This window comes from Motacilla alba, chromosome 2 (genome assembly GCF_015832195.1).
Source record: "Motacilla alba alba isolate MOTALB_02 chromosome 2, Motacilla_alba_V1.0_pri, whole genome shotgun sequence".
Classification (NCBI taxonomy): Eukaryota; Metazoa; Chordata; class Aves; order Passeriformes; family Motacillidae; genus Motacilla; species Motacilla alba.
Window position 1 is genome coordinate 56,296,197 of NC_052017.1, and position 23,527 is coordinate 56,319,723.

The window sequence follows — 23,527 nt, forward strand, 5'->3', positions numbered from 1 at the left end:
TGGTGCCTGTGCTGAGGTCATGAATTCTTGGTGCCTGTGCCTGAGGATTTCTTTGTTCCCTAATCTAGACAGAAAAGACAATCTGTTTGATTTGTATCAGTATCAAAGCCAAGTTCAAGGTCATGAATTCTTGGTGCCTGTGCTTTGCTTTTGAATCCCTGGATTATGCCTAAATTTCTCACTGTATTCATTTAAAACCTGAACATTATTTAATGCCTTGTTAAGGGCACAAAAACATAGGTTACTGCTGAAAATTCCAGGTATGTTCAGCAGAGCCTACCTAAATGCAGCAAAACACATTGAAAACTAGCTGTCTAGTCTCAGATTCTGCAGAGCTGCCACCTTGGGGGAACTGGAAGGGACATGAAGTCAAAATTTTCAGCTCCTCCTGTTCATCCTTAGTGATAAATTGCTCTGGTATCAGAATGATAATCCATATGAATCAGAATGAAATCTGTAACAAAGTGTAATTTTATCATTCCTTTAGAACCATCTTCTTATAGATACTCATGGTTTCATTCTTAGAAGCTCTTCATCATGTCTGACCCTCTAGGGCGGGGTGCATCATCTTTGTTAGTTGTGTTTAGGGACTGATCCAAGTTATCAGCCTACATCATAATCAAAAAGCTCAAGATAAAATTCTCTGAATGATAAATTAAGCTTTTCTTCTTTTTTTTTTTTAACTGTTTTATTTAACCTTTCTTCCCCTTTTGCTGCTTCTTATTCTGACACATTTCAGAATAGGGTGTTGCCATTCAGGGAGCAAACGTCTGTCAGAAGGCTAAATACATACATATGTGTGTGTATATAATGACATATGTGACTGATCATTTTTGGTTTCAAACGCATCTCATTTTAGGATGTGAACTCCTTCAGAATGATCATGGAGTAATAGTTGATTACAATACATCAGACCCACTAATACGCTGGGATTCCTATGAAAATATTAGCCCTGATGGGGAAGGTGAGTAATTTTGTCACATTAGACCAGGGCAAAACCTTTTGCAACAGTTCCAGAGTGTTCGAAAGAAGAAAGGAGACCTCATTTGCTTGAAGCTAAGGTCACTTTACTGATGTGTGAAGTAGCTTTCTACCCTTCCTTATTTGGCATTAGTGGTTCTATTTAGGAAAGAAAGCTGAAGTAGTTGAGATCCCTGTCAATACACAGAATGAACTGAGACACAACTGATTCATAGAAATTACTTACTTGTAAATTTGCCTAGAGACTTCTTCTCTTTGTTCAAAAGCTTCTAGTTGGTATTCTAATAGAAAATTTTAAGAACAACAAAATTATATGGTGACTTTGTAGCTTTTGGTTACTATGTTATCTGGAGTATTTCAGAATGTGCACCAGGCTGTTAAACTAACAGTAAAGGATGTGCCTATTTTCATATCTTCCTTTGTAAAAGTACTTGTTCACAGGTTTTTTAGAATTTTTTTTTCTGTAATCAGATGGCATTTTTTTCTGCAATAGATGGCAAAAGATGAGAACCTCCAATATTGCCTTCAGATTCTGACTCCAGTGTGAATGCTCTCCTGATGTTTTGCTTGAGTGAATGCTGTGCTTTTAATGGATGTAGTTTTCATGTAAGGACTCAGAATGTTACACCTGTGGCTGCGCATGTCAGTGCACATGCAAGCCTGACTTCTTGCAAGTAAAAACATGAGATGCCAAAGTTCTTGTTTTTACAACTTGCCTGTTATCAAATGAGAAACACATGAAGCTAGGATACTCAGGTAGCTGCTCTCTAGGTTCACTTTAAATTGATTTTTATAGTCTGTATTTAGAATTGACCATCTAATGACCACATCAGTGAGGGCAGAAGCTTACTGGGAGATTGACCTTCTTCCATTGCCTCACTCTTGTAATAGGAGTATTTCCTAATGCACAGCAGACTCCAATCTGCAGAAAACTGGGGGAACAGAGAGGGTGGAAAGAGAACAGTCATTGCATGCAGCAGGTAGACCTCTCCATAGAGAGTCATCAGAGTTGGATGAGACTGTGCAGTATATTTTAGGAGCAACGTCAGAGAGACTAAATCTTGCCTGGAGGTGATATCTTAATTCCTACCTGTGATGTTTCAATATCATTTATGATTCCTATCCGTTCCTCCCTCTTGCCATCCTTTCCCCCTTCCTTTGCATATACCTAGCCCTCAACAAGCAATGCATTGATGTCAAATATTTTTTAATTGCTGAGATTGATTGGCTAGACAGATTTGACCTTCCCATCCTCATGCATTGCATTGTAGGTAACTACAACAGTGCAGGAAGTTGAAAGCAAAGATAAACATGCAGGCAGCACTCCGTTGGAAGATACAGAACTGTATGTTTCTTATGTTTTCGTTAAGAGTTGGTCAGAGCTCATTTACAAATACAACTAGCTTGTTTGCCTGCTGTTCAGAAGTCACATGTGCTATTTATTAGATTTTTATATCTAATTTGTATGCAGGGTACTTTCTAAATTACCTGAGATAGAACAGAAATATGATAGCATAGACATTAAGAATTTCATTGTACATCTGCAAAAAAACCCACTTGAGTTTAAGCTAGAAAATATACCACAAGATTAGATGTATATAGTTATTCTTTTCTCAAGTAAATATTTATGAAGGAGACTATTACCTTATGTTATTTAGTGAGGGAATTGCAGGCAGAGTAATGTCTCTGCATAGGCTGGGCAAAAGATCGCGAGGAGCACATACACAGGCAACAGATGTATTTTTCTCTTAAGGATGGGGTCTTAACATAAGTTTGAGCTTAGTCTGCTGTTTAAGGTAAACATAGTGCAGTTAGGTCATCTTCTGTGTAAGACTCATAAACACCAGGACAAGCTTCTCTTTAGGTTTTGTGCAGATGTTTAGTATCATGCTTGTGTGCTAAAAATGTGTATTGCATCCTAGTTTTCACTAAGGTGAGAGACCACTAAGAGGAGATGCTGATTTCACATCCAGAATGTGATCAAAGTCAAAAACCTTAGAATATGAGGCCTTTAGCTGTAATCCTGAAGTCTGAGAGAGACTCTTTTCTGTACTTTAGAAAATATAAAAGTGCAATACATGGTACATTTGAAAGTGCATAACAGTGGCAATATGTTTAAGGTGCAGGGAAGTGTCATATAGAGCGCCTTTTTCAGTTCTACTTCACATTAAGTTAAACCCATAGATACTGTTTCTTTTCAGATCCCTTGGGAAGTGGTGCTCCTTAATAGATGAAAAATTATATTAAGTTCCTAATTTTCAATTTATATCAGGTTTCCTCCTCCTTGAGCAATACATTAGCACAGAGACTTCTGTTACACTGATTTAAAAGTATGCAATTTAGTGTAGTATTTGGAACCAGAAGAATTGGATCTTCCCACTGCCATGTAGAAGTCTGACATCGTTGCCATTGCTTTTCCTATGTTTTTGAAGTCAGGAAAGACTTTTGATAGACCTTTGAAGACTTGATAGAAAGGAACAGAAATTATTTTTGATCTTTCTGAGCTCTCTTATTTTTTTCTTTAAAGTGTCACTTACCATACAATAAATGTGCATGGATTTACAAAAGGTTGTTCATTTGCTAAAAAATAGCAAGAAGATACCTGTGGCCACACGTGTACTATCTTCCAAAATCTCTCTCAAATATGAAATGACAAATAATACTGAAAAAAGCTCTCCAAACCAGAGGGATTGAGGTAAATGGTAAAGGTTTGATTTGTCTTTTGTTGAGGAGTTTATTTTTAGTTCTCAGTGATAATTTCCAGGATTATTACTTGGTAGAGTGCATAAGAAATACTGTTCTTAAACACTTCCCTCCTGCTGAAAATGCAAGTCCTTTTTGAATAGGAACCATCAGTTTATATGAAACCTGCCAGTGGATCCTGGTAAAAGCCTGGGCTCTGAAGTGTTCTGAAAATGAAATCAGATTTTAAAAAGAGATTAAAATAAAAAGATTAAAATAATATATATTGCTAAAGAACATAAACTAATTTTAGTAGAAAAGGTGAATTATTGGACAAACAGATGAATGCTACTCTTCCTTTTGCACTGTCTGACTGCTTTATCTCAAGTCTATTCTAAGTATCCTGATAGCATGCTAAAATTATTCTAGAGCGAAAATGTCATTTGTGTGTGTGGCATTCAGTTGCCTGAGATACAGGATTTTAAGTTTTTTTAAAATAAAGACAACTGATAAACCCAAAGTTCATTCTTGGCCAAAATAGTATTTGTTTTGGTTCAACTGAATTCAGTGGATTGGCAACAGAAATGCACATGGTTCTTGTTCAGTGCTCCATTTTAAGACATTTCACTTATTTTAACAACTGCTAAATCCCTCTGCACTCTTTTATCTTCCAGGTCCACAGTGTGTGGAAAGAGAAGCACATGTGCATGTTAGAATTGCTTAAAATGATGAAGGACTTTGATTTATTCTTTACAAAGCAGATACTTTAATTTCTTTCTCAACAAAGCCTTGCTATTTGTTTCCCAGCAAACTACCTTTGCTTGCTCAGTGGTGCTTGACAATTAGAACAGAAACAGCTTTGGCATAAGAATGATGTTTTTAATCTAAATAGGGTAGGGCTGAGTGAATCCAAATTCCTATGTCTCAGGAGTGCTGCTTTCCAAATTTTCTAGTCTTTTGTAACTGTAGTCAACAACAGTCAGTCAAAATTTGCCAACTATTTGTAAACTGGTTTGCTCCTGCTTTTTTTCTTCTCATAAAGGAAAGTATCCAAGTGTCTCCCTGTACGCAATAAATGTTTCCATGGAGGCAATAAATAACCAGCATTCTGGTATGCACCCATGTCATGTGATGAGACAGGATGTTTGACTTTTACTGAGATTTTTTTTTGTCCTCTTCAAGCCAAAGTAAACAGCTATTCAGTAGGGAGGTGCCCTCTTATGTTGTTAAACACTTGTTTTTCCCAGAGGACCCCTTCAATATTGCAAAAATAAAAGTTGAGGCAAAACTGCTTGGTTTTGGCACTTTACAGGAATGCAGATAACTACCAAAGAAAATGGCAGCTTTGATGACATTTCTGGTGAGTGAAGCTGAAGAACAAATTCCTAGTGAATAAATGTTAATTTCAGTTTTTAGTCACCAGTTGGATGTAGTATCTTTGAGACAAAGAGAAATTTGGTAGAAGGTAGAGATAAAAAATGTGTCCTCTAACAATTTTCCTCTATTTGACAGTAAAAATAGAGAAGCCTACAGAAGATAAATAGACAAATTTACACTATGAAATGCTGCCGGCTTGAAACAGTATCTGAAACATTGCGGAGCATCTGCTTTTAATTGATTTTTCTTTGAGAAAACTTAATTCTTCTGTTTCTTGAAGTTTTGTATGTTCTTTTCTTTAACAGATATAATTTAAATTAGTTTGTCTACTTAATAATGAAGCTGACAAAGAGTTAGAGAGAAATTAGTATAAGATGGTTTCTTTTGTATGTTAGAAACATTGAATACAAACATAGGATTACAAGGTTTCATTTCTAAGTGTGCAGCACTAGGCAATACTCTTTTGCCTTCCTCATTAATACAGCATTAATTTTATCAGTACTGTGGCTTAAAATTTTGTTATGTCAATATGTTAGGCAGTAAATATAATTTCACACAGACATTTTCAAATTTGTGCTTGATAAACTAAGATTGGTCTGGAATGTGTTTTCTCTGGACTTCTGCTTTGGGGATTTGGGATTTTTGGTTGTGTTTGATTTTGTTTGGGTTTTTTTGGTTACCAAAAAGAAAATTATTATAGTATTTTGCATAGGTCAGATAGGCCAACTTTCAGTTAAGTGCAGCCAGAGGCCAGACTTTCAAAGGATTTACTCATGCAAGATTACTTTCTTGTCTCTTCTAGGAATATATCATAAAATATACTGAACGCTTCACTGAAAGTCTAGAGTGTTCACTCAAGTGCTGAGCTGAACTCCAGAACTTCACCTGTCCAGTTCTGTTGAAAAATATTTTTTTCCTTTTACCCAAACATATAACTATGTTGATAAGACAGTGTCTGAAGTGAGAAATGATGTGTATTTTACTTAGTGCCCTGAGACACTGATTTTCTTAGGTACCATTTACCAGTTCTGCTTAGTTTAAACTTAGATAAAAAGAGCATCTCCCCCAAAATGCTAAGGGCCAAAGAGGAATCATTATACCTTACCTAAATATCGAAACTCTTATGTTTGAAGACAAGAAGAGATGAGATCCAGGGTTCCCTAGGCCCCTGAATTTTTTCTGTGAGCCTCCTGCCTCTTAGTACCTGTACTTCCATTTCTGGGAACACTCACCTCCACACCCCTTGGTATCAATGCTTTTAACAGTGCACAAGTTTATCTGAAGCACAGGTTGCACTTGTCTAATACTTCCAAGTTACCACAGAGCCGTTTTTTTGCTTTCAAAAGAAAAAAATGCATTTTAATGTCCTCCAATTTAATTCTGTCTTGTCTCAGTAATAGGCAGTGTTTTTATTGCAAGGATTTATTCACTAGCCCTTTGTCAAAAGCTTTCATTACACTTCTAAATCCAAAGACCATAGGGTGAAATTTGAGTGGTTTAATAGATGTTAATGTAGTTTATGCAATGTTCTCTGCAGTTCTACTTTTGCTGTGCAAAAGACCTCTCTCTTCAGCACAGCAGAATCAGACAGTAGAAACTAGGAGGAAGGTAACACATGTGACTGTGACTATGTGGCAGTTTTGGTTCAAAAGCTGGGCAGAAACACTGATTAAGTGTAGTGGTTTTGGTCTGCCAATCTGAGTTTTCCAGCCAATGCACCGATTAATGTAGTGGGTCTAGTGCTGGCCAAATCACTAGTGCACCCACTAGAATTATTTACTCATCTTCTTTTGCGAGATAAGGATTAGGAGGAGGGCAAAACAGGCTCAAAACTTTAAAGGGTATAAAGAAAACTTTATTAACAAAAGTAAAAGAAAAAATAATAAGAAAAGAATAAGAATTAAGAATAATAAGAAAAAAAAAAAAGAATAAACCTTCTGTTTAGAACACTCTTCCTCCCACACCTTCTTTTCTTTCTTTTATATTTACTGACAATGTAAAGAGACAAAACCTGGGACTTGCAGTCAGTTTACCACCTCTAAAACAGTCTTTTTTCAGTTCTCTTAGGAAGAGGAGTGTCTCTTACAATGCTGTGGAGACTTCTCCACATGGAATAGTTCTCTCATGGCATTAATATCACAGCAAATCAGTAGGCGCCCAGAAATCTGCAATCGTGAAGTCCCTCCCATGTTTTGGATGTTTTTTCTCATAACTACCACTATGGGTCATTTCAGCTTATTGGGGTACTATTTTAAGGATGAGCTGTTTTAGTATAGAAATACAAGTTGTCTTCCTTTATCTCTGGGAACAGAGGTTTTCTTCTTTCATTCCTGGGGCAAAGTTTCTGATCTCTCTCATCACTCTCTGTTCAACCTTCTCTTTGGATTACAGCTACTGCAACATCTGCTCATTTCAACAGCTTCTGGTGCTTCTGCTCATGGCTGTAGTTAGAATGCTACAGCCCCCCAATGTGTTCTATGATTTACAGGGAAAAAATAAAGTCTGATATATCAATTATATCTTCACCATAGCCTTACCAGGGAATTTCAGCCCAGAATTAAGGCATCTCCTCAATCTCCTCCCGTCTAGAATTTGACTCCATCTTCAGTGACCTCAGTGTCCCATGTTGTTTTTTTCACGTCTTCACCCTTTCCTTTTTGATTTGGAAGAGAATTGGTGTTTGTAGGTTTGTTTGTTCTCAAGCTTTATAAATTGAAACAGTTTTTATAGAGTTCTGCAGTGTTGAAAGGTGAATCTTGTCCAGGCTCAGCAATTGAGGAAGCACTCTGTCTCTCGCTGCTGATCATATGGTCCCCACTGGCACTACACAAGCCATGATGGCTGATGTTGCCACCCCACGACTTTCCTTCAAGTGGGGCACTGGAAAAAGAAAAATTGCTACCACTGCTTTTGTTCTTCTGTCCACAGCATAGCTGGCTAAAACTGGCTAAGCAAACAAAGTTAATTGCAAGCCATGTTGAGACAGCTGTGGCCGTGCAGCACCGCCTCGGTCGTGCCAATTTCAGCTGTGCAATCCTAGACACATGGCTGCTCCTGGCCTCAAGGCTGCCCCCTGCACTGGCCGCGGGGCCACTCCCAGTGCTGGTCCTGGCCATCTGGTTGCTCCCTGTGTTGGGATGGCCCCTGGTGGCATGGACTGACAGGCTCTGCTGGGAAGGGGCCTGGTCCTGCCAGGAAGGTGCCCCAGCCACCCCACCGTGATGGAGCCTGGCAGACTTATTGGGAAGGGGCTAGCCTGGCCAGTTATCTGTTCAAAGGCTGGAAGCAGGAGAGCTTTTCCCAGGCTTTTGTTTGTTTCTGAATGTGTTTTTCCACAGAGGAGTGTTCAGCTCTCTTAAGTGGTTTAACCAGGTGTCAATCTTCAAAACTAGCCTGCTGATTGATTCTACCAGGTCTCCACAGAGAACCAATCCCGCAGCCCGTGGACTCCCTCCCCAACTGAAAACCAAACAATCTGTTAAACCGCAACAGGCTAGCATTAACTTAGGGGCCATGTAACACCGTTTTTTCAACCAAGTCTATATTTGCCCAGCTTATATTTTTTTTCAGTAGGTTTGTCTTTATCTTTTAGCATGTGCCTGTTTCTTAGTCATGTCAGCTTCAATCTATGGTTGTTAATGTTGTTAATTTAAACACTAATGTCCAAATCGATATCTCTTCCCATGTACAGATGCGACAGGAAAAGCCTCCTCACCCAGTCTTACAACCTATTTAATGGACCAGGTTGAATAAAAAGTTGCAAGAGGTAATGCCTCAAGATTTTAGCCTTTTTATTTTTCAAATCCTGTACTACATTAGTGCATAACTCTAAACTCCATATAAAATGTTAGCTACTGTCTACACATTTTGATCAGACAAAACAATTCCTCTAGGCTTGAAACTCAAGGACGCCCTACAGCCTCAGGCCCCGAAAAGTATAAAGGAAAGTGAATTGGGGGGAGCAAACGGGGGGAATATGACTTCATTACCTGAAGCTGTAATTGGAGGATTAACCCCTGATATGTAAATAGACCAAACTTGTATCTGTCTGAAAAACTTGTGATCATCGTTCATTTTGGGTGTAGCCCTTTGAGGAGGCTTTGTCGGCCCTTAATGTATCTGAAGGCCCTTCATTAAATATATCCAGTTTTATTCTTTGTCTGGCCTCTGTTTCTAGGTAAGCTCAAAAAAGGCATCAGAGGCAATCCTCTGCCACAGGTGTTTTCCTTCCTTGCAACTGCTTCCTGAACAACTCTTCCTCCTTCTTTTGAAGGCAATAGGGCATCCCACCTGTTTAGCTTCATTAGACAAGGAAAAATAACCTTCTTGATGTTATAGGTATTGGATATATTTTAAAACTGTACTTGCTTGAGAGTAAAATTAGCATGGTAGCATCAGAGATTAAAAGTGTAAGGAAGGAACAATACAAAATGCCTTAGTATAAATCAGGATTTGATTCTTTCCTAAGACCAGAAGAAGGAGCAATTAAATCCCCACTCTGTGTCCGCACGAAAGTATGCATACACTGAACTACCTTATGCGTTACATATATGTATTTACTCTAGTAAACAAAGGAAATCCGAATAGATGGCATTATTAGTCATGACGCCATTTGTGCATGATGTAAGAGGTCATAGAATCATTGCATGTGCATGAATGAACTTTAATTAAGATACCAAATTAGTTATGAAAGTCAAATGACAAATCTCTGGGAAGACTTACAGAACAAGAGACAAGAGTTTTTTTAGGCCACCATGAAGCCTTTTTCTGGTGAATCCTGAAGTAATCATATTATTAGAATTGGGAGTAATTTCTGCCCTTTCGCTGGTATTTTAACATTATGTATCTTTCCTTTTTTTGGCTAGATTTCTTTCCAGTGACTCTCTTGGTCCTGCTTGGTGATTTCAGCTGGCCACTGCAACACACCTTTTATAAGATAATGATTTTGTGATGTTCACACTTTTCTCCCCATTGGCAAGCATGTTCTGTTGATTATAAAGGCCTGATGAGTTAAAGCTTGTTCAAAATGTGTTCTTTTGTTATGAAAGTGCTTTGGTCAGGAAGGCTTGATTGTATGACAAGTTTTGTTTTGTGAAGGAGGGCTCTTTCAGCAAATTTATCATGCTGAGATTTATTTGGACTATCTTGTAGCTGTCAATTTTTTTCAGTGTCTGGGACACTGGTTAATTAAACAATATGTGTAAAGTTTCTACAACTGAATACTTACTGAGGAACTGAGGACTTTTCCTGGAAAGGTTCCTGCAGGAAGCATCTTCTACAAATAGTGATATGTAGAGAGGTTCGTTATTTCCTTGCATGTGTTTCCAAGATGGTGTTAGTACATGAACAACCACCTCAAATATGTGCTGATGGGTTTTTTCTTGACTTTGGAAAAGACCATAATAAAAGACTAGCCCTTCTGAGTACCACAGTTTTAGATTTTAATGTCCGGATATTGAAGAGGTGCCTGTTACATTCAATAGTCTGTACAGAGTGAAGCTTAATACATTGTGTTTTTTAGCACTATAGACCACAGACACCTCTGATAGTAAATTGTGGTTAAATAAATTCCTCCAAACCAGGAGATTATATTTTTTTAAGTGACAGAAGAATTTTAGCTGTACAAATAACATTAACAGCCTTTACTGTAGTTAGCTCTAGTGCTTTGCTTGTTTTTTTAATGGTAAGGGAAGCTTTACTAGAGGTAGTACAATTTGTTATCCATGTATTGATCCCAGAAAGCTGGGATCAAATGTTATCCAAATTCATCCCTGGACACCTCTATCCCTCCTCCACCAGTTTCACTTAAGTGTTAAATATTTATCTGTGATTCCTTTTGTTTAAGGCTTACATTCTTTGCAAAGATTTTCCTGGACGTCAGAAAGCTTTGGACCAGACTGCTAAGCAAGAGGAAAGTGAGAGATGGGGTAGACTGCAGGTCTACCTTCATATTTATCATACCTACTCTAGATTCTGCATTCAAACATGGGCAGAATCCAAATGCTGAAGAAGAGCATTAGTTCAAAACTCCTTCCAGACTGAATAGATGGAGGCAACTTTCAGTAATCAGAGGGAAATTTTTTTGTCAGAACCCAATCCTATTTCTTACTGTTGACATGCTCTCTCCAACTGTGGAAGTTTCATTACTACATCTCTTTTACATTGTTTATGTTTTTTTGTTCTTGGAGTTCCAGGTAGAAGGATCTGTACAGTTTCTGTGATGGCCCAGAGCAGTGAACTCTCTCTCAAGTATTTTGGGCTAGATACTGTTTTTCTCTATCTTATTTGAACCTTGAAGAATGTTGCCTAAACTGTTACCCCTTTAAGGAACTTGCTAAACTTCTGAAGTTCATCTAAAGTTTTTTGTGTCAGGATATTCCCTGTGTTCCTTTCAGTAAATACGCATAAATATTCTTTATATGAAGAACTTTTGTTCTTAAGTCATTTTGGTACAGTATAAGTTTTCCACCAAATATATAATTTGTTATGTTAGTATATGCTTATGTTGAATGTGCGTAGACCATCTTCAAACTTTTTTTTACAAGAATTAAATACTATAATTTATTATCACATAATGTCACTGTTGAGTCAGAGATTACACAGTTGGATAAGAAGGCAAAGTGGCAAAAAACCTCATTCATTTCATCCTCTCTTCTTTTATAGCTTAGTTCTCTACAGGTGGACCTGATTGGTCATTTAGTCAATACATTTCACATGCTTGGCTAATTAACAAGACACCTGTTTGTAAACAATCTTATGAGCAAAACAGCAAAACAGATTATTAGAAAAACACCACCTGCAGGTTGTTTTTAATATTTGGCGATTCATTGTTTATCACCAGCTCCCTAAAGCTTCCCAGGCCAATTCTGGGAAAACTTATCTAGCTTTCTCTCTCTCTGACCAGGCTGTCAGATCCACAATATAAGGTTACCCCATATTGCTTGTACTTTTGCTCTATTACTTGAAAATAAATGACAAGTCTTTTGAGTCCCAGTGCAATATCCTTTACGTTCAATTAGTGAGTTGGAAAATTAAAGAGCTCTGCTAAACATATGTGTAGCTGAACTTCCTTTTTTGGTATGTGTACTTGTTTAGAAACACCTAAAGATCAATTTTTTGTGCCATGGAGTGGTGGAGCAATTTTATTCCAAATGGCAATACTGTGGAACTACATGTTCCATACATAAAGAAAGGAGTAAATCCATTATGTTGACCTTTTGGACAGCCACTTTAAGCCTTTCACTATGGTTCTGTACAGTTTTCAGCAACCATGTAGAGCCATGAGTGTTTTTCTGCTGCTTTATATTTGCTGACCATAACTAATTTTTGCTGAAAGCCTAGCAGTGTAGTAAGAGAAATACCATGACTCATGGTGTGTGTGCTGTTTTAGCTGTTTGAAAGAATAATGATGAATTCTGAATGTCAGCATTTGGAGTATGCACTTGCAAATTATTGAAGTGTTCCTGAAGATGGGCTTTGTTTTTGATAGGAATAAAGGGAGATAGTTTTACGTAATTTAGTGACTTTGAAATACCCTTAAACTTCACTTAGTGTTTTGTTCTTGTGGCAGTGTTTCTGTATTGTGATGTTCAGTTGTTCTTTTGCTGGTTATCCAAGCACAAGGTACTTTAAGTTGAGTCTTTGCTTAAAATAGCTGAAAAAATTTTGCAGAAGTAGAATCAAAATGACACAGTAGCATCTGTATACTGGGTGACAGTTGTAAATGTATCAGTCTATTCTTTGTACTTTGGATCGTGGAACAAGTATTATTTTCTGTTGATCCCAGGTGGGCAAAAGTGGGCTGATAAATTACAGTAGTATTCTAAGGATGAGCCTGTGCTGGCTGACTCTGCCCATGTTCCATATTGGCTGAACAGCAGCCAGCCTCCGGTCTAGAAACTAGTACTTTGTGAAGCAGTTTTTTCTTGCTCCAGAGTAATTGTAAAAATACTAAATTACAAATGTAATCCTTTTGACTGGAAAAATTCATCTTAACCTTTGCACAGATAAAGGTTCTGTCTGGTCTACGATGTCCTTTTTTCTGCTTCTCAAAAGATTCAAGGTTTAAGGACTTCATGTGATCCTGTGTGTTATGCTTGTAAGAAATTTTGCTAAGAACAATCCCATCAGTTGTTTTCCTTTCAGAGTGTTTGTTCACATTTTGGCTTTGTGATAACACGCCTTGTTTTCTTCAGCCTCCTTTATTTTTCTGTTATACTCAGGGACTTGAGAAACTTAGCAAACCAAACAATTTCCTGATGACTTAGATACTGCTCTTTCATGTTGGAAAACTCATTTTGTTTAAGATGAAATGCATATATGAATATCAGGTTTGCTTGGGTCAGGTTAAGAAAAAAAGTGATAGATGACTTCATACCTTTTTCCCGCCTTTCTAGTTAAAATCTGTTACCCTCAAATAATAATTTTCTAAAAGCTCTTTAAAAACATATTAAAGGATTGCCAGATTAATGTTTATGAATCAGAAATTGATCTCAAAGTCTTGAACCAATTTATGAAATCAGGACCTACTTACCTACTTTTTATGTCACAGTTTGAGAGTGGCACTAAATGCAATTCTAGGTCTCCAAATTGTAGAAAGCATTATAACTGGGCAATGCTAGGTTCTAAGATGACATGGATTCACAATCCATATATTTTTCCCCAATTTTTTTATCAGTTCATTGTGATTGGTTCATTTGCATGATCCTTCTCTGCTGCTCTGTATCAGTCCAGGCATCATCTGTACTTGCAACAGTCAGCATAAAAATTTTGAAGAGGTGTATATTGTAGTTTTGCTTACAAAATTTAAATCTTTATCTGAAGTGGATCAGACTGGTGAACCCAGTAATCCAATTGACCTCAGATGTGAGAATGTGCACACAGCCAGAAGTACCTAGTACTGCAGAAGGTGATGCATCCCAGGAGGCCTGGTACTGATAACAGAGGAAACAAAATTGGTTGAGTGGTATGGTTAGAGAACATCTTTCTAAACACATCCATGGATAGGTTTAACTAGTGGTTATACCAAAGCATTCTTGTGATGGAGCAGCAGCAAGAGCATATTGTTCTCTATCTAGAACAATAAAATTTGAGCAGCATGGTGACCTGTCTGAATGAATCTGTTTCAGTAAACTTATCCATAGGGTAAGTTAATTTATGCAGTGATGCTATTATGTTGTCTGTGTTTCTTCTGGTAATCTGGCTAGGTGCAGGTGTCAGTGTTGATCCTCAGCCTGTATTCAAGCATGCTTAGTGTTAATGGTCCAAAATCACTGGCATGTACATGCAGTTCAGGCTTATGAAGGAGCAAAAGTATTGTAGCAGTGAGCCCCTGAATGGAGAATAATTAGCATTGATTGCAGAATGCTGATCAATTGCTTTATTATACTATACTATGCTATGCTATACTATTCTGTGCTATGCTATTAAGAAAAACCCATCGCCCTTGCAGACAGTCTGATACAGATGGATCCAACTGGTCAATCAATCCAAACACCATCACCAGTGTCCAATTAAGAAATCACCCTTTGGTAAACTAATCTCCGTAACACATTCCACATGTGCACAACTACAGGTGCAGCAAGTGAAAATAAGAATTGTTTCTCATTCTTTTCTCTGAGCTTTCTCACAGCTTCTCAGGAAAATCCTGGGAGGGCTGTGTCTCTCTCTGTTCAGAGGATATGTGATTACCACACAAAAGAGGCCTGTAATTGAAGCAAGGAAAACCGTGGGGATTTCTTCCTCACAGAAAACCAAAACACAGTGAGATTAAAACTAAATTTGTATCTTAAGTGAGACTCATCAGTTTGCATTAGGAGTTTGTAATATACTTCTCTGTTTCTTTTCATATCTTTGAGGCAAATGTGGGACATGTCAAATTTAACAGCAATTCTGCATCATCCCAAAGGATCATCCCAGTTCTCTGGTTTTGGAAAAGTACTGCCAGCATAGCTTGTGTTGTGTGCCTTGTGTCTTTTATCAGAGTTCTGACTTGTTTCATGTGCAACCATTTACTGATTTGCAAGAACAGCAACACTTGAACCAAAAAGTGTGTACTTTCTGAATTAGGTTTGAACTTAATTTTTAACTCCTACATAAACAATGAACAGGTAGATGTATTTTAGGGATGCAAGAACCACTTTTAGCCGTTGTTCAACTGACAAGTCAATAAAGTGCTGACAGTCCCTGAAATAGAAAATGAACATTGTCTGGGGCACAGCTGTCTGGTAGTGATGCATGTGTACATTTGGAATTATGTTTAGAATAGAAGTTTGTGGACCGCTCTGTGGTGAGATACAGCTGTTACTAAAGGAGGAACTAACAGCTTCACTTCCCCTAGTTTGACGTGATTCATTCCAGAGACAGAGAAGGTAAAGCCTTCTGGGATCTGGGAGCTTAAGACCAGCAGCTGCTAGATAAAAATAAGTGTTACTGCTACAGGACTGCCAGAAAGCTTTTCCTGCCTGAGAATTCTGACAATACACAAATTCTTGAAGATGTGTCTAGCCTGATTGGTCAGTGCAGGAGAAGAACTTTTTCTAGCAGCTGTTTATTTTGGGAAGAATGGTGTCAGTATCTAGAAACTGAAATTCACTCAGCTTTGTTTGGATATTGAAACAGAATGTGAAAAGAACCACTGTAAGGGAATAGCTTGTAGACGGAATTACCTTTGCAGCCAAGTTGTTTCCACTCCTCCTTTGCTGCAGTAGTTCAGATTTCATTGAGCATGATTGCCTCCTCTGGCTCCTCCCTTGTGTTTACATTTTTATTTGCTTTTTCTGCCTGATACAAGTCTCATGATTCTTTAGCAAGACTACTTACCTCCAGGAGCAGAAACAGTGGCTGCAGCTCAAACAGCAGGAGTACAGGCATTTCTGGCTTTTTTAAGCTCAGGGATTTGCCGTAACTTTGGTTTTCCTATGTGCAGAGTTTTGCTTAGAGAATATTAGTTGATGTAAATATGCCAGGGATTGACTACTGCAGAAAATTCCTGGTCATGCCTAGTAAAGAGGTAACTGGTTTTGTTGTGGTTCAAGAGCTGGAAATACAAACCACATGTATTTCTCTATGGATTTTGTAGGAGTTACACAGGGAGAACTTGTAAGGAATGAAGGCCTGCCTTTGTTAGAGAGGGAGAAAGGAAAAGCCAAGCACACATAAAATAATTTAACTTCAAAAGAATGCAGCTCAGGACTTGTCCAGGTTTGCCTGTATGTAAAAATATTTATTTATGAGGTTGATAAAAGATAATCCAGATCTTCTCTAATGTTTCCTTCTGCAACATAAACAAGGATACAGTTTGAAAAAATTTGTGTATTTGCTATCATCTTTTTGTTCAGATGGACTGGATCAGAACAGCTCTTGCTGAATTTGTGGTGTATGAGTTTACCTAGCTGGCTTTCATTTGTTATGTTTTCCCAAGTGATGAATGGACAGTAGGTAGCTGTGGGGAGGAGTCAAAAGGCTTAGAGACTGAAATATTTTTAATTCACAAGCCTGCCTTTGAATATTTGGATTTCAAGAACAGAAGTGCCAAGAAAACACAGGCTTGGAAGGATGTTACTAAATATGGTATGTGTTAGTATTTCAGGTTATAATTTTTAAATAAGTTACTCTTTCTGTATCAGGTAGAGGAGTGAAAATACATAACCTTTGCTCTGAGATTTTCAGTAAGGAAAATCAGTTAGTGTGTGTGTTTAATTCACATTCAGCATGGGAATGTTGTTGGGCTTCAGCCCTGGGCAGTTCAGAGAGTTGGAACAAGAAGAGTGGTCAGGTTGAAAGAAAGTGGGCCCCTTTGCTTTAGTTAATTAAATTCCAGCATTACTTAGGTCACCTCTGTTGGGACCTTGTTTTTGGACAGCTATGTTACTGTGCATTTTAAAGTGTTGCTTCCTTGGAAAAAATGGTAGCAGGGATTGAGTTGTGCATGGAGATGAGATATTGAATTTATAAGGCCTCTGCAGTGCCATTACTTAGCAAGGTGTAAAGAATGAAATTTTGCACTGCTGTTATGTTTTCTCATTTTCTTTTGTCAAAACTGTTCCCTGCCTAAATGCATAGCTTTACTTTCACAATTAAGTTGCTTATCACCTTTTTTGGGGAACACATGGCTGAAATAGCGAAATAGCGAATAGGGTATAGCGAAATCCAAAAGTCTTAGTGCAGAGGTACTCTAAAATTATGTTTAAGAAAAAGGTAGAATATGAAATAAAGATGTTATATAATAGAAGAACAACTAGAAACTCTTGTGTTTTGTAGGTTTGTAGTATTTGAATAGTTTATTTGTCCTAGTTTTGGGAACAAACAAACCATAGATGTATATAGCTTTTAAATATTTATGGTTGTATATATTTATAGTTTTTATATATATAGTTTATAGTTTAATAAGACCAAGTTCAAGGTGCTGCACCTGGGTTGGGGCATCCCCCAATATCAATACAAACTAGGTGATGAACAGTCCTGCTCAGAAAAACTTGCGAGTGCTGGTGGTTGAGAGGCTGGACACAACCCAGCAACATGCTCTTACAGCCCAGAAAGCCACGTGTCCTGGGCTGTATCAAAAGCAGTGCTGGCAGCAGCGTGAGGGAGGTGATTCACCCCCTCCACTCTGGCGAGATCTGCCTGCAGTGCTGCATACACCTATGGGGTCCCTACCACAGGAAGCAAGACCAGCGGAGGCCACCAAGTTGGTTGGAAGGATGGGTGGTTTCCCTTATCTTCTGTGAGGAAAGGCTGAGAGAACTGGGTTTGTTCAGTCTGGAAATGAAAAAGGAAAAAAGGGGTGACCTAACTGCAGCCTTCCAGTACCTGAGGGGAGCCCACAAGAAAGATGGAGGGAGATTATTTACAAGAGCATGTAGTGTCAGGACAGTCTTTAAACTGAAAGAGGAGAGATTTAGATGAGATATAAAGAATGAATAGAGGCAGCAGGAGAAAAGTTAAATAGAGAACAGGCAGCACAGAAAAGTTGTGGATGCCCCATCCCTGGAAATGCTCCAGGCCAGGTTGGATGGGGCTTTGAGCAACCTGGTCTAGTGAAAGGTGTCCCTGCCCATGGCAGGGGGGTTGGAATTAGTCTGCTGTCAGTGTGTTTGTCTTCTTGTCTGTACTTTTGCCACTATGCTTGTATGGTATTGTATGATGGTACTGGAAGGGCTAAGAGAGGGAGATACACAAAGGTTTTCCATTGCTTCCATGGCTGTACTTGAGAATTTGACAGTTTTTTTGTACTTACCATTTCTGCAAGGAGAACCAAATCTGCATGCTGGAATGTTTAATCTTTTGTGAGGTATTGTATGTGGTCTGGCTGAGCTGGAGTTAATTGTCCTTTGGAAGCCCTCACAGGGCTGTGCTTTGTATTGGTAGCTGGAAAAGTGTTGATTACAGTGTTTTGTCCGCTGCTGAGCAGCACTGGCACACCATCAGCGCTGTCTCTTTAACAATTCTCTCACATCCTTCTCCCATCAAGTGGGCTGGAAGTGGGCAATACCCTGGAAGGGGACCCAACTGGGTAAAAATAGCTGACCCAAATTAACCAAAGGGAAATTCCATACTGTATGATGTCAGCTCAGATATAAAAGCTATGGCAAGGAAGAGGAATGGGGGCATTTGTTATTTTACAATGTTTGCCTTCTGGAGCAGCAGCTCTGTGTGGAAGTCCTGCTTTCTGGGAAGTGGCTGAACATTACTCTCTGCTAGAAGGTAGAGATCACTTTTTTCCCCCCTTTGTTTATGCATGCAAACTTTCTGGTTTTTCTTGCTTTAATAAACTGCCTTATCTCAACCTTTTCCATCTTATTTTTCTCTCTGATTCCCTGGGAAGGGAAGTTGATAGAGTGGCTTGGTGGGCACCTGGCATGAGAGCCAAGGTCAACCCACTACAGTATTTAGTCTGACTAGCATTTTTAAAGCATTGGGCCTAGTTTTGAGTGACAGAACAGTCAGACAAGAAGACTTTGTAATTTGAACTATTACATTACTACGTACTGGTTCTGTATTTACTTTGCTGCATTCCAGTTCAGATCTGTTTTCAAGTCTTGTGTTTTGTCAGGATATACAACTATTCCAAACAAAGCAGGGGTTTTTATTGTTTTATAGTTTTTTAATTCAAAACTAAGCATACAGTAAAAAAACCCCACCTAATAGTTACTCCTAGTTCTGGGGTTTTTTTGTTTTTGTTTTTAAAATCCTGCAATTTATTGTGGTAACTGTATCAAAATCAAGTATGCTTCATAGTCCTAGAAGGTTGTGAGAGCTTATGAGAAATCACAACATGAAAGAGCCTGAGAAGGTGTCTGTTGGCTGTATTTTTGATACATCTTCTTTCAAAAATATTGGTTTTAAATATCTGTATACAGACATTCAGCCTCATGCATAGCAGCCCTTTTCAACATGGAATTTACACATCAAACTTGATCCACAGAGAAATTTTACAGCAAGGGGAGTTGCTTTCCTTTTTGGTCAGTTTGATAACTTTTTCAGAAAAGGAGTATTTTGGTGTTTTGCATGTGCTGTTTTTAAAATCAATATCAGACAAATAATAGTTCCTAGTCCCTAGAAAGTAAAAGATTGTCCTTTAGTTTAGCTGAAATCTATTAAAACTACTGTATAACCTTTAGTATGTAAGTATTTTAACTGATAGAACCTTGTCAGTGATTTGTCCCCAAAACTTTTTCCAACTGGACCACTTTTCTTGCCATTATAAAGACAAATGAGTTAATTACCATTGTGAGTACAATTTCTGCATAATGCTTTTTCTAAATGGGTATTGCCTGGAAAAGTTTCCTAGTTTGGAAGTTCATTATCATGATGCCATTTTACTTATATTTTGAAAATGTGTGGTAGAGTTGATGTTGAAATGCATTGGGCTCTCCGTGGGACTTTTGATTCTGGAACTACAACAGATGTAGTTGATGGTAAACTTTGAGAAAAATCTGCCTGTTCCTAAATTGTAATGGTTAAATTTTCTTAATCTCAAGCCATTCTCAGACTATGAGTAGGAAAAATTTTTCAGAAATATCTGCTTAATATAAATATTCTGGTAAATGAATGTTAAGTCATTTGAAAGTGGAACTACTTACTTTACTTTCTCGGGTTTATAGACACTAGACATATTTATTCCTTAAACTTTCCTTGACAAGTAGAATTCTGCTCGTTTTAAGCACTGGATAAAAATTCAGTAGCCACACTTTAAGCTCATGTTGGTCTAACCAGTGTGATGTATTAGGTGTGATGTTTTAGATGGGAGTAAGACAAATATAATTACTTCTGTGGAGGCTTCCACTTAAGTTCGTTAGTCCTTCTTTGAAACAAAAACATTACATGCATACCAGATCCTCCATATATGTAGAAATGTCATACTTTTAACATTTACTTGTGCTTTCTTTTGTGAAGAGGCTTTATGTATATTCCAAGGACTGCAGCTCTGATTAAAAGCTTGTCTTTTCCTTGCACCACCAAGAAAAGGAGAAAATTATTCTTTGTCATATAGTCAGATCATCAAATAAAAATGGAGTAAGTAATAGTTACATAATATATATATTAAAGGCAAGTATTGCTGGTAGATTTCTACCATTCTTGCTCTAAATGGAATGCAGAGTAGCTACTCTCAAATTTCAAGTGCTGTAATGGGGGATTCTTTAAATTAGTATGAAGAGTTTGTGGCGCCATAAACATGCACTCAAAAGAGCATAAAAAGAGATGATTTTATTTGATCTTGAGCTACAAATGACATATTGTATTTCCATCAGGAAAAGTCTTGTGAAATTAAAGAAGATAATGTCATTGGTATTTGCTGTAGTTACAGAGTTGACTTAGTTTTGCGGAAACAATACCATTAGCGTTAACAATAATCGTGGCATGACACTAGTCAAAGCCCTTATATGATGCCTTGTCCTTATCTCTCCTTTTCCTTTTTACTTGTATCTCCACAGTCTTGCATACCCAAGGTCCCATTGATGGCAGTCTGTATGCAAAAGTGAGAAAGAAGAGCTCTTCAGACAGCAACATCCCTGGTGTTGCTCAGGGTGGTCATGTTACAGGCAGTCCTGATCACAGTGATCATACCCTGTCTGTCAGTAGTGATTCTGGACACTCCACAGCTTCCATCAGAACAGACAAGACTGAAGAATGCGTTGTCCCAGGAGTTAAATGGGGTCTGAGCCCACAAGAGAAGGCAGAACTGGACCACCTACTTAGTGGCTTTGGTCTAGAGGATTCTGTCAGCACGGCCAAGGATATGATTGATGCTCAAAACAAGTACAGTGCTACTCACCACATACTGCCAGCTCACATTCACATGAATGAAGTTACCAAAATGAGGGACAGGGAGACTGATATTCTGGATGATGAAATGCCTAATCATGACCTTCACAGTGTGGACAGCATTGGGACGTTTTCTTCCTCAGAAGGGCAGCACTCCACCCACCTAGGGAACTTCAGTTGCCACAAGAGCAGTCAAAACTCACTTCTTTCAGATGGCTTTGGAAGTAATGCTGGGGAAGAGCATCACAATGCTTTTGCTGCAGACCTGGAAATTGGTGTGGATTCCCTCATTGAGAGGTCATTTGGAAGCACAGAGCCAAAGTCAACTGAGCAATTGCAACAGAATCCTTCTGTCTCACCCCATCCACAAGCCTATGGCCCAAGTAACTACTCTACTCAGACCTGGGTACGCCAGCAACAGATTGTCACTGCTCACCAATACGGTTTTGCCCCAGAGAATGAAATTAGGGTTGGCATTCATAACACCGTGGAAAATTTGGGCAGTGTCCAGAGCCAGTCCCAAGTCCCACATGCTCCAACACATAGCTCTAGCAGCAGAGATGCTGTGCAGAGAGGGCTAGGAAGCATGCTGGGTGCTGCAGAAGCTGAAAAGCATGCAAGTGCTGACAATTTTAAGTCAAGGCCAATGCCTCAGAGGAACACAAATGGCTTGGATCTAGGACAAAATACTGAGGACTTGCTAGCTTCTCCAACTTTGGATATTGATCAGTCCATTGAACAATTGAACAGGCTGATCTTGGAGTTAGACCCTACATTTGAACCTATCCCAACCCACATTAACACTCTCACCAGTGACAGAAATCAAGTAAATGGCTTCAGCAGCCTTGATGCACATATGGAAGAGCTTAACAGTTCTGGCTTCCATGACAAATTTGAGGTCAGAAACAGGAATGCCTCTGGACATGGTAAGCTGTAATACTTTCTGAAATCATTCTCTTTCTAGGACCTGTGTGTTCGTTATATGGTACAGTGGGACCCTCAGGTCATTGCTTACAACTTTGACGATAATTATCAAGGGTTTATTTCTGATGTCCTCTATACATAATCATCCAAGATATGGAATCAAATGATGTAAGGTAAGTGAGTTTTGCAGGAACTTGCCTTTTTGCTTGAAAAAAGTACTGTTCAGCAAGTTCTTACCTGTTATAGATCATCTCTTGGGATTATTTTGCTGTTGTGAATTTAAGTTATGAGGGAGCAGAATTTGTACATTGAGACATTTTTAGAAGGCATTGCTGGTGTAGATTTTTCATTACTACAATTTCCATTTAAATTAGGAGAAGTTCCAACCACTTTATCTTCAAATACAGTGTAATGATGCTGGCATTAAATTTCTATGCAATGTTTTCACAAATAATATAATATTTGCCAGTAAAGTATTTTAAGACATGCTCTTTTGGAAAGTTTTCTGTTTAAAAATGTGCAAGTCACAGTGCTTGTTTGTTATCTCTGACTCTGAAATTATTACAGCTGGTGGAATGAAATACACAACACTTGCTGACTGTGTTGTCTAAGTAATGCTACTATAACTAGCAGCTTTGCAAAAGGATGAGTAGTCTGCCTCTGGCGAAGTCCACTAAACCTTTTATTAATGGTCAACCTAAAATTTGTGACAAATAAGCTCTTGCCTGTCTTACTGTCCTGTTTAAAAATTTTATGTGGTCTAATTTCTCTGGCAAAACACATGCCTTTGCCTCCCTTTCTCCCCTTCCATCTTCCTCTTCCTCCTCTTCTTGTCTCCAGTCATGGTGCCATGAAAGACTTGCTTGTGTCCCTAGAATTTGATTAAGTGTTAGCCAGCATGACAGAAAATCTGCCCATGGCCTCACTGGACACAAATGAGTTGCTCCAGCTCAAGCCCCGTAGGATATGCTAAACCATGAATGTGCCTAACTAGCATGTGATGTCTGTTCATGGGCAGACCTCTGGGATCAAGGATGGTGATTCTTGTAGGGAAGGTGAAATCATAGTTCTATGTTTAGGAGGGTAACTGAGGACTGAAGAAGTCCAAAAATCCATGACTAATAAATGTGAGATGCTTTGCTGCTTATTTTTAATACACAATATGTATTTTGTGGCATTAGTTTCTAATTCTCTTGAATCTTTCCAGATTATTAGCTGATGGACAAATTGAGATTTTTCCAGCAGGAGAGAACTCTTCTCTTTTTATACAGTAAATCTTGTGAAGGGGACAAAGAGA

At 38.4% G+C, this 23,527-nt stretch overlaps 1 protein-coding gene across 13 annotated transcripts in view; it reads left to right on the forward strand.

The window, feature by feature from the left end:
• Window positions 1-23,527, forward strand: part of TNS3 (tensin 3) — a 202,319-nt gene that overhangs the window by 125,912 nt on the left and 52,880 nt on the right. For 12 of the 13 annotated variants that reach the window (XM_038127953.1, XM_038127947.1, XM_038127943.1 and 9 more), the window contains 2 exons: window positions 860-964; window positions 20,976-22,232. In XM_038127953.1, the coding sequence (XP_037983881.1) occupies window positions 860-964; window positions 20,976-22,232 (1,362 nt within the window). The remainder of the gene's footprint in view (window positions 1-859; window positions 965-20,975; window positions 22,233-23,527) is intronic. The other variant, XM_038127951.1, reaches the window with a different exon arrangement.